Source organism: Bos grunniens, chromosome 13 (assembly GCF_055505025.1).
Source record: "Bos grunniens cultivar Pamir isolate PY7600 chromosome 13, Bosgru_T2T1.0, whole genome shotgun sequence".
Lineage (NCBI taxonomy): Eukaryota > Metazoa > Chordata > Mammalia > Artiodactyla > Bovidae > Bos > Bos grunniens.
The window spans coordinates 31445423-31461498 of NC_141177.1; the positions used below are offsets into that span (position 1 = coordinate 31445423).

General features: G+C 45.6%; 1 protein-coding gene across 31 annotated transcripts in view; it reads right to left on the reverse strand.

Annotated features, from left to right (window-relative positions):
- Positions 1-1365: 1365 nt before the first annotated feature.
- The window catches only part of UBOX5 (U-box domain containing 5), a 46659-nt gene continuing 31948 nt past the window's right edge, over positions 1366-16076 (reverse strand). For 11 of the 31 annotated variants that reach the window (XM_086333259.1, XM_086333249.1, XM_086333250.1 and 8 more), the window contains 4 exons: positions 10339-10433; positions 7963-9151; positions 4513-4674; positions 1366-2107 (listed from right to left, as the gene is read on the reverse strand). In XM_086333259.1, the coding sequence (XP_086189385.1) occupies positions 1899-2107; positions 4513-4674; positions 7963-9151; positions 10339-10392 (1614 nt within the window). In that variant the 5' untranslated portion in view covers positions 10393-10433 and the 3' untranslated portion in view covers positions 1366-1898. The remainder of the gene's footprint in view (positions 2108-4512; positions 4675-7962; positions 9152-10338; positions 10434-16076) is intronic. The other 20 variants (XM_086333269.1, XM_086333261.1, XM_086333262.1 and 17 more) reach the window with 3 other exon arrangements.

Consider the following 16076-nt stretch of genomic DNA (forward strand, 5'->3'; position numbering starts at 1 on the left):
AGAAAAGAACACTTCATTCTAGGGGACTCCTTGAGATACAAATGGATGCATCTTCAAGGATATGGATGTGTCTCCAGCTGTCCATCACAGGGGCTCCCAGGCCTGGTTTCCCCCCAGAGCTCCCTGGGGAGCATAAGTGTGTTCAAAATGCAGATCACCAGGCGCCCTGCAGGAGGGGAGGCAATTCTGCCCTCATCTGGGCACTCTGCGCTTTATGCTGACCCGTGCTGGAGCCTCCTCAGGCTCCCAGGTTGGGAGAGACAGGACAAACCCCAGAGGGATGGCCTCTCAGCAGTGAACTTGCTTTTGGAGAACTAGGCTGTTAGTTCCCCAAGGCTGTGCTTTTGCTACAAATGGTGGAGCTTTTCCTAGAATACGAGCATACGAGGAAAATAAGGAAAGAATCTGGAGTGTTTCAGACATTTAAAGCCAAAGGATACACAGGAGCATCGAAAGCCCACCAATGCAGACCCTGGAGACTCAGAGTCACGTGAGGGGTCAAGGGAAGTGTCACCAGGAGGCAGAGGGGAGGGTGGGACTGCCTCTCTGCAGCCACCTTTGTAGACATACACACCCTAAAAACACGCCCTGTAACCCCAACCTCATCTCTCTCGAGTCTTAGATATGGAATCCAAGAATGGAATTTTAATAAGCTTCCTCCTTCCCCCATTAGTCTAAGAAGTATAGTTCTCTCTGCCCTGTGTGCAAAGCACAGAAACTAGGGAGAATGTGGGCCTCCTCCCCTGCGGGTCCCCCTAGAGCAAAGTGGAGGCAGCAGGCCTGTGGGAGTTGGGGAGATCAGTGGTTCAAGACCCTGAGTGGCTTGAGAGCCCCCACGCCTGTCCACAGGTGCTCGTGATGAAACCTCAAATACAAAATAAGAAGCATCGCTTCTCAGCTCCTCCTTCCCCAACATGCACAGAAGGGAACAGAGAACAGCACAATGGATTTCCTCACTGAACTCTCCCATGACTAGGACCTACTCCACACAGCAAACAGTTGTCAGAATGTGTATTTTCCATAAAACAAAATTTTGAATGGAAAAAAAAAGATGCAGTCTATAAACAAGTATCTTTTCTGAAATAGGCCCCACACAGAAAAGGTACCCCCCCACCCAGAGGGCAGTGCAGCTCTGCCAATGCAGAGCTAAGCCAGGGTCACCCGCCGAGGGGGCTGCTCAGCCCTCTCCATCGGCGTGCATGTCCACAGAGACTCTCCTGCATCAGAGGCACCTGTCCCTTCAGGTCACTGACCCGCGTTACAGTCCAACAGGGTTACAGTGACTGCTCACGGCTGCCCTGGGACAGTCCCACTCTGTATGGGTGTGGTGGGGGACAGGAGTATGACGACACAGACGAGAGGAAGTCCATGGCAGACGTCAACCATCGCTTTATTAAGGCTCAGAGTGGTTTGCCAGTCAGAGGGGCTGAGGCATTCACTCCACAGATCCTCACCACGCTCCACCTGTGGGTGACACTTAAGATGGAGGCTCTCTGAGATCCGGAGCCACACTCACATCCACCTTGGAGGATGAGACGTGTGTGCAGAGAGTGTGGCTCAGAGCGTGGGGCTGGCTCTAGCAGACCCTGGGCTCTGGCAGGGGTGCTGGCAGGGAGGCACCAGAGGGCAGGGACACCTCCCCCATCCCTCCCAGCCCAAACTATGGCTTTGCTATCCTATCGCCACTTGAGTGGGTGTGGAGGGCCCGTTCCCCACCCCTCACTCCGCAGGCCCACGCGCTACACTGTGGGAGGAGACAAAGGGAAAGCCCTGGAGAAAGCAGAACAACCCCCCACCCTGTGCCTGGGACCAGGCCAGACCTCAGGAGCTTTGAACCCCCCAATCACTCCTCCTCAGCTCCTCCCAGCGATGGGTCTTCTCAGGTTGAGGCTGGTCACTCAGAAGTGAACCCGCAGAATGTCCTGGCTGGCGAATGGCTGCTGGCAGGCTGTGCATGTCATGGCCGGGGAGCGCTGCTTCTCGGTCAGGCAGGGCCGGCACAGGAGGTGACCACAGGGAAGCTGGTACGCAGACTCCCTTTTGAAGTAGGGAGAGAACACTCTTTTGCAGGATGTGCATTCAGGGCCCAGGCTGCTCCCAGACTGCTCTGGTGAATCAGGGAGGAAAACAGACCAGGGTTAGGGAAAGTGGTCCCCAGTCCAGACTCCATCTGGGAGGCAGGGCATGTGCCTGGAGTAGAATAAGAAGCTTCTCTACCCTGCACCCTGCAGCAGCCTGGCCTCCTCCCTCCCTAGGTCACCCCTGACTGATCAGGGAGGAGAGGGTTCTAGGGAGCCTGAGAATCTGGGGAGCCTCCTCTCGATCATCAGTGCTCCAATGAATGCTCAAGAAAAGCTGACTTTCGAGGGCTGCTGGGCAGCACTGGGTCCTGCCTGCGGCTCTCCAGCAAGAAGGACTTTCCCCTGGATAGGCTGCCAAGGTCAGAGCAAGGCACATGCTCACCCTGACAACCCTGATAAACTGCAAGAAAGGTGAGATGTGACAAGCAGAGGAAAAAGCAAAATATGGTGTGATATACCCAGGCTGAGCAGGTCAAGAGGGGACGGAGGTCACCAGAGGGGCAGGGCTGAGGTCTGTCTGTGGCAGACCTGCCTGCTGAACCTGGCCCTGCATCACTGGAGCCCTGGAGCCCAGCAGCTCCCCTCCCAACCCGTCCGTCAACCCCCTTCTTGTGCTTCAGGCTCTTTCCTTCATGCTTCCCACAAGGTTTCCTGAATGAAGGCCACAGTGGGCAGGTCCTGCCACCCCTCCTCCCCAAGCTATACCTGCCGCTCTTCCTTCTCTCATGGCCCTTGCCTAGGCTTGCTGCTCTCTCTCCATCAATCCACACCCACCTGGAGAGGGCAAGGATGGCCTCTTGGGTGAAGAGCCATAAGAATGAAAGGGAGCCAGCCATGCATGAGGTGAAAGAGACACCATGTACAAAGAGAGGCTGGTCCATTAAAGAACCAGAAAAGACAGAGGTGTGATGCGAAAGTGTGCAGCTTCAAGAGTATGGCAGAAGAACATGCAAGACCTCACAGGCAGCAATTTCTACTTTATTCCAAGTTCAACAGGATATCTTGGAAGAATTCTAAGAAGTGGAATACCATGACCTGGCTGACATTATAAGAAGATCCTGAAGGCTCCTGTGAAGAGGACGGGCAGGGTAAGGGTGACTGCGGAGGAGCAGCAGAGGCTGCTACAGGAATCTAGGGGAGCAGTACAGGAGCCAGGGCCAAGGTGGCAGCAAGAGTGATGGAGCAGAGAGGACCTCCCCGAGATCTACTTTGGAGGAGTGGGAAAAGGACTTGATGGTGAACAGAACGTCAGGAATGTTGACGGAAACCAAGGATGACCTCCCGTGTTATGGGCTTGACCACGGGGTAGAAGATGCTTGCTCTTTACCAGTGACTGGATGATGGGGGTGCTTTGGAGGACAATCTTTGGAGGCGCCTGCAGTTCTGAGTTAGAAATTCACTTAAGATATCCATGAGTTTCCCCTATAGGGGGGCCAAGTAGCTGTAAGGGAGGTCAGGGTCTGATTTCCAAGAAGAGGTAGGAGCTATATGAACATGGGCGGTCACTGGCCAAGCGGGCTCTCGCTTGAGTGATACAGAGTATAGCGAAGAGGGTCCAAGACCACAGTCTGGAAGAGAAGAAAGAATCAGCACTGGAAACTGAAGAGACACTGGAGAAAAAGAGCATAACATCTAGAAGACCAAGACAGGAGGTGTTTCAGAAAGGAAGGAGAGGTTAGCCACAATAAATGCTGCCAAGAAGGTAAGTGACCATCGAATCTGCGGTCATGGAAACTGTTGGCCACCTGGATGAGTCAGGTTCTGGGAATGATCAGGATGGAAACATAATCAGAGAAACAGGGAGGTGGGGACAAGAAGCAGAAAAGTAAGTTGGCCTGGGATCCAGGCAATGAGAACAGACTCAGTTTAGACAGGCAAGAGGAAGAAAGTGTACACCTTATCATTAGCCCCACCAGACTTCACCTTGTAAAAAATGCCCCAGGTTCTCTTGCTTTGTATCCTGACTGAGTCTATCGTCCATTATGGTCCCAAGTTCATTTTAGGCAAAACTTGAATCAGTAAGCTACCACTGTTCTAAGATGCTAGTTAATAGGGAGGGATGAAGACGACATACTCAACTAGAAATCACTCTCCACATTTACATAAAGTACCACAGATGTCAGACGGGAGACAGACAACATTTAAAAAAAAAAGCAAAAAGGGAGAAACAAACAAATGTCCTCAGGACAGAGTAATTAACATTAGATCTTACCAAAATCACCAAGCCCCAACACCACAGAATTACTAAGAATTAAATAAAGCCTTTCCTGTGAAGAGTTACACTCATAGGCAACCCCTCAATTCCCCCTAGAAAAGGAATGGCCTGGCTGTTGGAACTAGGGGAGCCTGGTTTTGGAGGTCCACAGAATCCCAGAGGCATGGCCCAGTACTCTGTTCAAGAGTCTGAGGAGATGGACAGGGCCCCTCTTACCTGAGCTGGTGCTGGGCCTCCAGGAAGTACTGCTCCCTCTTGTGCTGAGGTGCTGGAGCTGTCCCCTGGTCAGCCGGGCTGTGAAGGAGGGCATGGAGCCAAGGGTTGATGTCAAGGCAATTTCCAAGCTTTGTGACAGTTTTTGCTCATGGGACACTGGGCCTGTTAAGAGATACACAGACCACAATATCCAGAAAGAGCTCTGGCAAAAGAGAAAACCAAAACACAAAGTCCTCTGAAGACCACAAAATAGTGTTTCTTCTTTTTTAAACATTCTCATTTTATTTATTTATGTATTTATTTGTCTTTGGCCAAGCCACACAGCATGAGGGATCTCAGTTCCTCGACCAGGGATAGAACATGTGAGCCCTGCAGTGCAAGTGTGGAGTCCTAACCACTAGACTGCCAGGGAAGTCCCACAGAATGGTATTTTAACTTCAAATAGACACAAACATAAAGTCCTCCCTAGTTTCCACTAATAGACTGTGATAACAGGATACCGGGAGGTAAAGCCCTGGTGTTCCTGGCAGTTCTTACCCATCTCACATTGCTTTCAGGATTCCTGGGCTCTCTGCCAGCTTTCCTCCTCCTGTACAAATTACTGGGCAGGCCTGGGCCACCTAGTGGCTCCTCTGCAGAACTGCACCCTACTTTCTGAAGCGTCCCTACCTGCCAAGGAATAACTGGGGTAAGCAAATGCCCAGCCTTGTAACTCTGCTCCTTGCCCCCACTCCCTCCTCAACAGCCTTAGTTTACTCGTTCCCATCTGCTAGTTCCTCAGCTCTGCAGGGCAGGGCCACTGGCCTGCACTCTCTCGGTGTTCCAATCTTCTCGCCTCCTTAGGTAAAGCAAAGCAGTTATTACCAAGTGGAATAATGAAGACCTCTCTACCCATTTCACTATCTAGAGGGCCTTCTCTGGATATGGGCTAAGGGTGAAGGCAGCAGGGGATGGGGACAGCTGCCCAAAAGAGAACCCAGAGATTTGCCAGATAGCAGGATTCCCCAAAGTGGTACGCTAAAAGTACCCCAAAGTAGGGAGTGGAATGTTTGTCCTACAGTATATAGGATGTAGGGTATCAGCCTGCGGCCTTGAAGGAGTACTAGTCAGCCTGCTCCTGTGTCACCAACAGATCTCTTGAGGCTAACACCAATGGAGACTTCCACAAACATCAAGGTCTAAGCACCTTTCTTTTCATTTTGCCCCACTGCACCTCAGATGCTTCCAGGAGTTTCTGGGGGTCTTGTTAACTAAAGTTTACACTCAAAGTCAGAAAAGACACAGATGTAATCTTTAAGTTACGATCTGCATAACCCTTTTAGACTAAGAGAGGAACTTTATAGAATGGTAAAATCTAAACGGACTAGTTTTCCTAAGGAAAAAAAAAAGAGCTTTCTCCAAAAGCACCAAGCACTGACAATCACAGGGGAGTTTTACCAACATGCAAAGTGTAAATGATTCTAAAACTATTAAGTCGTTCCAGAGTTTAGAAAAGGAGAATTTCCTAATTCTTAAGGAACAAATCATCGAAACCAAAACCTGACCAAAGATGGTGTACACTTGTGCACACACACACCCAACTGCAGTTCAATTTCATTAATGAATGCAAAAATCCTAAATAAAAACACTAGCAAGCAGAACCAAGAATACACTAAAAGAAGCATGAACAAATGAAATTTCGTACAGGAATATAATAATAGTTCAATATTAAGAAGCCTACTAGTATACTTCACTGCATTATCGTTGTTGTTCAGTCGCTAAATTGTGTCCAACTCTTTGTGACCCCATGGACTGCAGCACGCCAGGTTTCCCTGTCCTTCATTATCTCCCAGAGTTTGCTCAAACTTATGTCCATTGAGTTGGTGATGCCATCCAACCATCTCATCCTCTGTTGCCCTCTTCTCCTGCCCTCAATCTTTCCCAACATCAGGGTCTTTTCCAATGAGTTGGCTCTTTGCATCAGGCCAAAGGATTGGAGTTTCAGCTTCAGCCTCAGTCCTTCCAGTGAATATTCAGGGTTGATTTCCTTTAGGATTGACTGCTTTAATCTCCTTGCTGTCCAAGGGATTCGAAAAAGTCTTCTCCAGCATCACAATTTGAAAGCATCAATTCCTTGGCACTCAGCTTTCTTTATGGTCCAACCCTCACATCCATACATGACTACTGAAAAAACTATAGCTGTGACTATATGGATCTTTGTTGGCAAAGTGATGTCTCTGCTTTTTAATATGCTGTCAAGGTTTGTCATAGCTTTTCTTCCAAGGAGCAAGCGTCTTTTAATTTTGTGACTGCAGTCACCATCCACAGTGATTCTGGAGCCCAAGAAGATAAAATCTGCCACATTTCCACTTTTTCCCCCTCAATAGATATACAAATATGCCATGAAATGATGGAACCAGATGCCATGAAATTAGTTTTTTGAATGTTGAGTCTTAAGCCAGCTTTTCACTCTCTTCTTTTACCCTCATCAAGAGGCTCTTTAGTTCTTCACTTTCTGCCATTAGAGTGATATCATTTGCCTATCTGAAGTTGAAGATTTCTCCTGGCAATCTTGATTCCAGCTAGGTGACGCAGTGGAAAAGAATTCGCAGGCCAATGCAGGAGACTTAGGAGATGTGGGTTTGACCCCTGGGTCAGGAAGATCCTTTGGAATAGGAAATCACAACCTACTCCAGTATTCTTGCCTGGAAAATTTCATGGACAGGGGAGCCTGGTGGGCTACAGGCCATGGGGTTGCAAAGAATCAGACCTGACTGAGCAGGTACAAGGATGTGAGTAAGAATGTGGCACAAAATCAATCACTTTACTGTATTAAAAGATCTAATGATGAAAAATCATAATATCATCTCTATTGATATTGAAAAGGCATCAGACAAAATTCAATCTTGGGTAAAAACACTGAATAAAATAGGAATCATTGGTGTGGGAAAGTGTCTGAAGCCCCCAGTGAACCCCACCTCCTGATACACATGTCCTTTGAGTGTGAACTGGATTCAGTGACCTGCTTCCTACAGAATACAATAAAAGTGATGTCACTCTGTGATTAGCTTCTGCAAGACTGACTCCCACTTATTTGCACAGGCTGGTTTATATAGCTACCATGTTTGCTGCCCTTGAGAAGCCCACGTGGCACAGAATTGAGGGCAGAATCCAGCTACCAGACAAAAAGGAAGTGAAGCCCGCAGCGCAACAGTTCAGCAAGGAACTTAATCCTTCCCGTGAGATGGCTGCAGCCCTGCCAACACTTTGACAGCAGCCTTGAGAGACCCTAAAGCAGACAATCCAGCTAAGCGATGCCTGGATCCTTGAGAGAGAAGCGATAATCAATGTGTGATTCTTTAAGCTAGTAAATTTTGGTTTAAGTTGGCAAAGCACAAAACACAGTGCCAGTGCCAAGGGTCACCCAGGAGGAGTAGAGACAACGGGCTTGGACACAGGACACGGGATTACCTGTTGAGCAATCCATGAGCTCATTGGCAGCTTTCATTTTCTTAGCAGTGTGCTCTGAGGTAGAGGGTGAGACCAGAAGGCTTGTGGTAGAAAAACAGGAAGCATTTAAGCCAAGGCTACTGTCTGGGCCATGTTCGGCCTGCTCCATCTTCCTTTTCCGAGAGGGCAGAGCAATGGCAGAAGGGGTCACTGCCAATGCAGTCTGTGCTCTCCCGAGCAGGTGGCAGCCAGGGATGGAGTGCTGGAGCAGGAAATGGTCGATTCGCGCCTTCAAGGAGGGGTGAGGCAGGGGCTGGGAGTGTGGAGTAAAGGCTACTCCTGTGAAAGGGTCACTGGGCACTCGGCCCCATGTGGCTTCACTGCGGTTACACTTCTCTAGCGTGCTCTGGTCAATGACCTTGCCTGAGGGCAGTAGCATGGGGAAAGGCATGATCTCCAGGGTGATGGGATCTAAGAACTCTTCAGGTATATCCCGAATTACCTCAGCCAGCTCCTGTAGGCTAGAGGGGGCCTGCTGGCCCTCAGACTGGCCCCCAGAATCACAGTCACTCTCCATGGGCAACGCTGGGGCCTGTAAAGACAAGTCCTGAGGGAGGCTCTCTGAGGCAACCAGCAGGACACTGTCTATCACTTCCTGAGAGCAGGTTTTGGCTGGCTGACCCCATACCTCCAACCGCTTGATACAAGGGACACCACCACCTGTCACATGGGTGATACAGATCTTGAGATGGGCCACATGACTAAGAGAAAGAGCCCCTTTATTCCAGAGCTCTTGAGCCACAACAGCAGGGGAGGGGAGTGTGGCTTCCACTGGGCCAAAAGGTGGCCTGGCCTTGAAGCCCCTGTGGCTAAATACCACCTGGCTCTGGTTTTTCAGTAAGACTTTGCCCACCAAAGTGAACGCTTCCTTGTTCGGAATGGATGGCTCATCTGGGTCTGGGGTCCGGCACTCAGGGGTATTCCAAGATGCTCCGCTGGATAAGGCAGATGTGTACATTTCCAGGCCAGTGACATTCTGGCCTCCCCCAGCTGAGAGATCTATGTTAATCCTACAGATTTCCACACTGAAGGGAAAGGAAACTGTCACATAGACCGGTGGCTTAATGAAATACTCTGTCCTGAAACCATGACTTCTCTTTGTGAGGTCTTCAGAGATGAGATTTTCTACTTCATAGCCATCAGCTGATATCTAGATTTAATGACAAAAATGAGACACATTGATTTGATGAGCTCTAAATCAAGGTGAGTTTTCAAGAACTTGTCACTTCTAGTAAAACTCTAAAGAAAATCTGAAGGTCCTCATTTGAAATTTCCTCTATTATATCAAATTTTCCTGGGTTTTCCTTTTCTTTTTTTGGCATGCATCCAAGATCAGAGGAAAGGCTGAGGGCAACTGTGCCCCTAAATACTGCCCATCCTTAAAAAATGAGCAACAAAACTCTGCCTAATCAACCAAAATCCCTTCAAAATAACATCTCTATGAAAAAGCAGCAGATATACAAGCTTTTTTTAATCTTATTTTTAAATTTCAGAGGATGAAAATGTACAGATTTAGGGGGAAATGAAGATGTTCACTGAAGTTTCCAATTTTGTATTTGGACTCTATCAATTATGACAGTTTCCCCAGGAAGGCACAACAAAGGAGCTTCTTGTAAATCTCTGAATGGTGAGACTTGGGGAAAAACAGTTTGCATAGGAACAAGGACCACAAAAGACTATGGGGCATTTCAAACAGTGAATGTGCTAAGGGTGTGACTATGAGTAGCTTTTTCTCCCTCTTAATATTTCCAATACTTGTCATAAGCAATGGAAATTTTAAGGTATCATTGTCTGAAGGAGTCAGCTTAATAATCTGGGAACCTGAAATAATGTGCTGCATGCAGAAATTCCAAACTGGGGAGAAGTTCAATTCTCCCCTTGGAGTTTCCTTACTCCATGCTCTGGACTGTGGAAACATACCTTCCTTTGCACAAAAGGGGAGGCAGCTTAATCCAAATAATAAAGCACAAGGAATCCATACAACAAATACAAGCCATTATTTCTAGCATGAGAAGTTAGCAAGAACGGCAGTGATAGAATTTCTACCTTCACTATGACCTTGAGTGAAATTAAAATTTATCATAAATGATAAATTGATGAGAACTGGAGAGGAGAGAACCCTCAACAAAATGAGTCACAACTCAGCTTGTAACAGTGCTGACTTTAGAGGTACAGCCTGACCCATGCTTACCTGAATATCATCTGGTAGACTCTAAAACAATGAGGGTGAAAGCACATTAAGCCTGAATTGTCTTAATATACAAGGCAGGAAATGGGGGAAAACATGAAAAACAGATGTCATTTATTTATTTATGTGTATATACTTGCTCTGTTTACCTTGTTGCAGTAAATTCTTGGTCTGAACTGTGGGAGGCAAAGATTTATTACCATCTTTATGGCTGAAAGGATAGCTTCCAAGCATCAGAAACAGCCTTAAATGAAAAAATAAAACTTAGTATTAGACAAGTTAAAATTCAAATCTAAACTCTTAGGAGTTGATTCCTAAGAGATGAGAGTTAAACAGAACAAAAATTTAACAAACATGCACTCTCATGGTCTATATTTATTCTCTTTCTATACAACATGCGATGATTACAAGGGAGATTTCTTTTGCAGATTGTGTGGTTTGGTTCTCTAGCTGATAGTCATTCTAAAGCCCCAGTGGAGGCAAGAGCCTATCAGCTCTGCAAGGAGCTCCCAACAGGAAAGGGAGGGTCAAAAGTAGATGCTGCTGCTGCTGCTAAGTCGCTTCAGTCATGTCCGACTCTGGGCAACCCCATAGACCGCAGCCCACCAGGCTCCCCCGTGCCTGGGATTCTCCAGGCAAGAACACTGGAGTGGGTTGCCATTTCCTTCTCCAATGCATGAAAGTGAAAAGTGAAAGTGAAGTCGCTCAGTCGTGCCCGACTCTTAGCAACCTCATGGACTGCAGCCTACCAGGCTCCTCCGTCCATGGGATTTTCCAGGCAAGAGTACTGGAGTGGGGTGCCATTGCCTTCTCCCAAAAGTAGATGAGCTCAAAGTAAAAAGAGGAATACTTAGCCAGAAGGTTTAGAATGAAAATGGTCACAGAAAATAATCATAGTGGTGCTATGCATCTTTCATTTAACACTTGTTAATGCACTTATGTTTTATTAAAGTGAAAACAATTAGAAGAGTAAAAAATATTATTATTGAGAAATAGAAAATCTTAGAGTTGAAAACATCTTAAAAGAACATCTAGTTCAAATCCAATTCATCCTTGAACAAGGCAAGAATTAAGGGATTGACCTTCCACACAACTGTTGAAAATCCACATATAACTTTATAGTCTGCCCTCTGTATTGATGGTTCCACATAAGTGAATTCAACCAACCTCAAATCGTGTGGTACTGTGGTATGTATTTAGTGAAGAAAATCCATATATAAGTGGACCTGCACAGGTCAAGCCTGTGCTGTTCAAGGGTCATCTGTAGTCATTTTGATGACCAATATCCAGGGAAAGGGAAATGGATGAAGGAGGTCAAAAAGTACAAACTTCTACTTAAAAGAGAAGTAAGTTCTGGGGATGTAACATACAACATGGTGACTACAGTTAACAATACTGCACTGCATATATGAAAGCTCCCAAGAGAGTAGGTCTTAAAAGTTCTCAACACACACACACAAATGTAACTACATGAGGTGATAGACATTAGCTAAGCTTGTTATGGTAACCACTTCTCTCTCTCTCTATATATATATAAATATATATATAAAATCATTATGTTGTACACCTTAAATTATACGCCTTTAACTACACAATGTTACATGTCAATTATAGCTCAATAAAACTGAAAGAAAGAAAATGACTAATATACTAATGTCCAACAGCCTTTGTTATATTCTCTATAGAGAAGCAGGGAAGCCATTAGAAACATCTCTCCCAGTGGCAAGCCTCTCCGACGGATCTGAACTCCTTGGAAAGGCCAGCCATTCCACGCTTTTCCATCTAACACACAAGGCCACAAGAAACCCCCAGTAGGGACAGGGCCACACTCTGTGGTCTTTATGTTGCCGTGCTCAGTAGGTGCTACTTGCAGAGGCCAGGCACGTCGGGCATTCTGCAACATTTTAGTGAGCAGCTTCTGCACAGGGAAGCTGTGCCATGAGACTTTTGAAGGTTTGTTATCTCAGCCTAGCCCCTATGTCTGTTCTACATATGAACACGAAATATTTTTTAACATGGTTTTAATACATGAAAGAATTTTCTAAGAAGGGAACTTCCATGTAAATTATAGGAAGATCACACTTCATTTACTTCAGGTTTTTACCAAGAGGAGTTCACTTCTGAAAACCACATCACTGAGAGAAATGCTAATATATCTGACAGTCCACATTTGTAGCAGTCTGCATTCTAGATGATTCTATATGTTGGTAAAAGCTTTTGATTACTTTTTTTTGGCCATGCCACGAGGTTTGTGGGATATTAGTTCCCCAACCAGGGATAGAACCTGTGCCCTGGCAGTGAAACAGCCAAGTCCTAACCACTGAGCCACAAGGGAATTCCCCTGATTACTCCTTTATGCCTTCCAGTATGGTCATATCCAAACATTCACACATGAGAATAAATTTTCACACTTTAAAATGTCTACTTTAAATTACTATTAAGTCTTTTGTGTGCACACATATGTGTTTGTTTTACAACTACATAGTAAGGTTATATTATCTTTGACTTTAAATTCAGGACAGTACATTACAAAATATGTATTATTAAAAGAGAGAGATGAATCTGATGGAGTAGAAAATCCTTGGCCTAAAGTCTCCCAGTCTTTGTTCAGAACCTGTGCTGAAAACTCCTTGTTCTCATTTTTGGAGGCATACATGCCGTCTCTTTGCCAGCCTTCTAGAATCTGTCCTGGAATCAATATGGACAGTTGACAGAACTCCTTTTTTGGAAGATTGTTTTAATGTTTCCAGGCTCTTAACGTCCTTCTTAACAGTCCTCTAACAGTCAGTTCTGTTCAGTCGCTCAGTCATGTCCGACTCTTTGCGACCGCATGAATCGCAGCACGCCAGGCCTCCCTGTCCATCACCAACTCCCGGAGTTCACTGAGACTCACGTCCATCGACTCAGTGATGCCATCCAGCCATCTCATTCTCTGTCGTCCCCTTCTCCTCCTGCCCCCAATCCCTCCCAGCATCAGAGTCCTTTCCAATGAGTCAACTCTTCGCATGAGGTGGCCAAAGTACTGGAGCTTCAGTTTTAGCACCATTCCTTCCAAAGAAATCCCAGGGCTGATCTCCTTTAGAATGGACTGGTTGGATCTCCTTGCAGTCCAAGGGACTCTCAGGAGTCTTCTCCAACACCATAATTCAAAAGCATCAATTCTTCTGCGCTCAGCTTTTTTCACAGTCCAACTCTCACATCCATACATGACCACTGGAAAAACCATAGCCTTGACTAGACGGACCTTTGTTGGCAAAGTAATGTCTCTGCTTTTGAATATGCTATCTAGGTTGGTCATAACTTTTCTTCCAAGGAGTAAGCGTCTTTTAATTTCACGGCTGCAGTCACCATCTGCAGTGATTTTGGAGCCCAGAAAAACAAAAGTCTGACACTGTTTCCACTGTTTCCCCATCTATTTCCCATGAAGTGATGGGACTGGATGCCATGATCTTTGTATTCTGAATGTTGAGCTTTAAGCCAACTTTTTCACTCTCCACTTTTCTTTCATCAAGAGACTTTTTAGTTCCTCTTCACTTTCTGCCATAAGAGTGGTGTCATCTGCATATCTGAGGTTATTGATATTTCTCCCAGCAATCTTGATTCCAGCTTGTGCTTCTTCCAGCCCAGTGTTTCTCATGACGTACTCTGCATAGAAGTTAAATAAGCAGGGTGACAATATACAGCCTTGACGAACTCCTTTTCCTATTTGGAACCAGTCTGTTGTGCCATGTCCAGTTCTAACTGTTGCTTCCTGACCTGCATATAGGTTTCTCAAGAGGCAGGTCAGGTGGTCTGGTATTCCCATCTCTTTGTTCTCCATAATAACTCAAAAATCAGTATCTAAGGAATTACATCTCCAAATATTCTCAGGGCCCTTGTATGTACCTCCTTTTAGTCAGGAAACTAGAATTCATTTCGAGCAGCATTTCCTTAAATCCTCCCACCCAAATAAGGCAGGGGCTTCTTGTTAACTTTTTGTTTTGTTTTAAATGAAAAATTAAGCCACTCAGTTTAGTTTAACATAGAGTATTAAAATGACTATATAGGGCTTCCCAGGTGACATTAGTGGTAAAGAACCCATCTACCAATGCAAGTTAGATGTAAGAGACCTGGGTTCGATCTCGTGGTCAGGAAAATCCCCTTGGAGGGCATGGCAATCCTCTCCAGTATTCTTGGCTGGAGAATCCCATGGACAGAGAAGCCTGGCAGGCTGCAGTCCATAGGGTTGGACAGTCGAATACGACTGAAGCGTGATTATATACAATTATAAATGATTATATAGTCCAGACCAAGGAAACAAAACATTTCTCCTAAGAAAGCAAGCCTAAGATTTGCCAAAGGAAAACAGATAATATGATATCAACAGATGGTGAGAGGACCAATTTGCAAGTGCAAAACTAAGCTGGTCCTAGGTAAATTGGTGAAGTTAGCCAGCTCCAGCATTTGTGAGGGTTTTCTTTTCACTGCCACAAGCACTTGTCTCCTCCCTTCTTTGCCCTGATAGAAGATGGCTTTGGTAAGAAAAAATAGAGATAGAAACTGTGTTATAATACCAAAATACTGAGAAGGGTTTCCTATTAGTAAGACAAATGCAATCATCTCTATACCCACAGTTCACATGTTAGGTCCTTCCTCTGCCTTTCAGAGAAAAATGGAGAAGGAAAGAGCAACCCACTCCAGTATTCATGCCTGGAAAATCCCATGGACTGAGGAGCCTGGTGGGCTACAGTCCATGGGGTTGCAAAGAGTTGGACACAACTGAGTGAATTCTGTGTGTGTTCAGAGAAAAAAACAAACTCTGGCAGAGGTAACAATGTTAACCCACTGAGGTACTGATATGATTCCTTAGTGGAAGGCACTGATTCCACTAAGATATACATTCCTCCTATCTCTTGTTACCTTCTTAGACATTTCACACTGTGGTCTTTCAACTTTATTTTTCCTATCATGATATTTATTTATCTGAAATGTAAATGTCAGAATCAGAAGAAGCTGGGTAGGGGTCTTCTTGGAGTTATGATGAGGAACTTTCCTGTGAATGTGAAGATAAATGGAAAAGTCTTCAAAACTTATCTGAGTACCCAATGTAGTAAATGGCAGCATGAGATGGAGTTGCTCAGATTTGACTACCCTCAGGACAACTGCCCTTTGCCTTTAACCTGTGGCTTGGCTATCACCAGAAACCTGTTCTTGTGACTGGACTTTAGAGATGACCAGGATGAAAAGGACAAGGGCTTTCAAACTTTTGCTATCTCATAACTTAAAAAAATTTCACTTCAGATACCTGAAAGTAGAGAATCTGATGGCCCTTCCAATCAGTGCAGTAATTTAAAAGAGTTATCTGAACTGTATCTCAGCAAACACAAGGCTCACTCTTTTCGAGTCATTAGACCAAGACCCTCTAGTAGCAAAAACACAACTCTGGCTAGGGAAGCACATACACAAAATGACTTAGAAGAGGCCACTAGGGTTTGTTTGTTTAAGTATTTTTTAACACCAAAAGTATTTTATATTGGGGTACAGCTGATTAACAACGGTGTGGTAGTTTCAGGTAAAAAGCCATATATAGGCATCTATCCATTCTCCTCCAAAACCCTCTCCCCTGCAGGCTGCCACATAACATTGAGCAAAGCTCCATATGCTATACAATAGGTCTTTGTTGGTTATCCATTTTAAATACAACAGTGTGTACATGACCATCCCAAAGTCCCTAGCTATCCCTTCCCCCACAGCAACCATAAGTTCGTTTTCTAAGTCTGTGAGTGTGTTTTGTAAGTAAGTTCATTTGTATCATTTCTTTTTAGATTCCACACACAAGGGGTATCATATGATATTTCTCCTTCTCTGTCTGATTACTTCACTCAGTATGACACTCTCTAGGTCCATC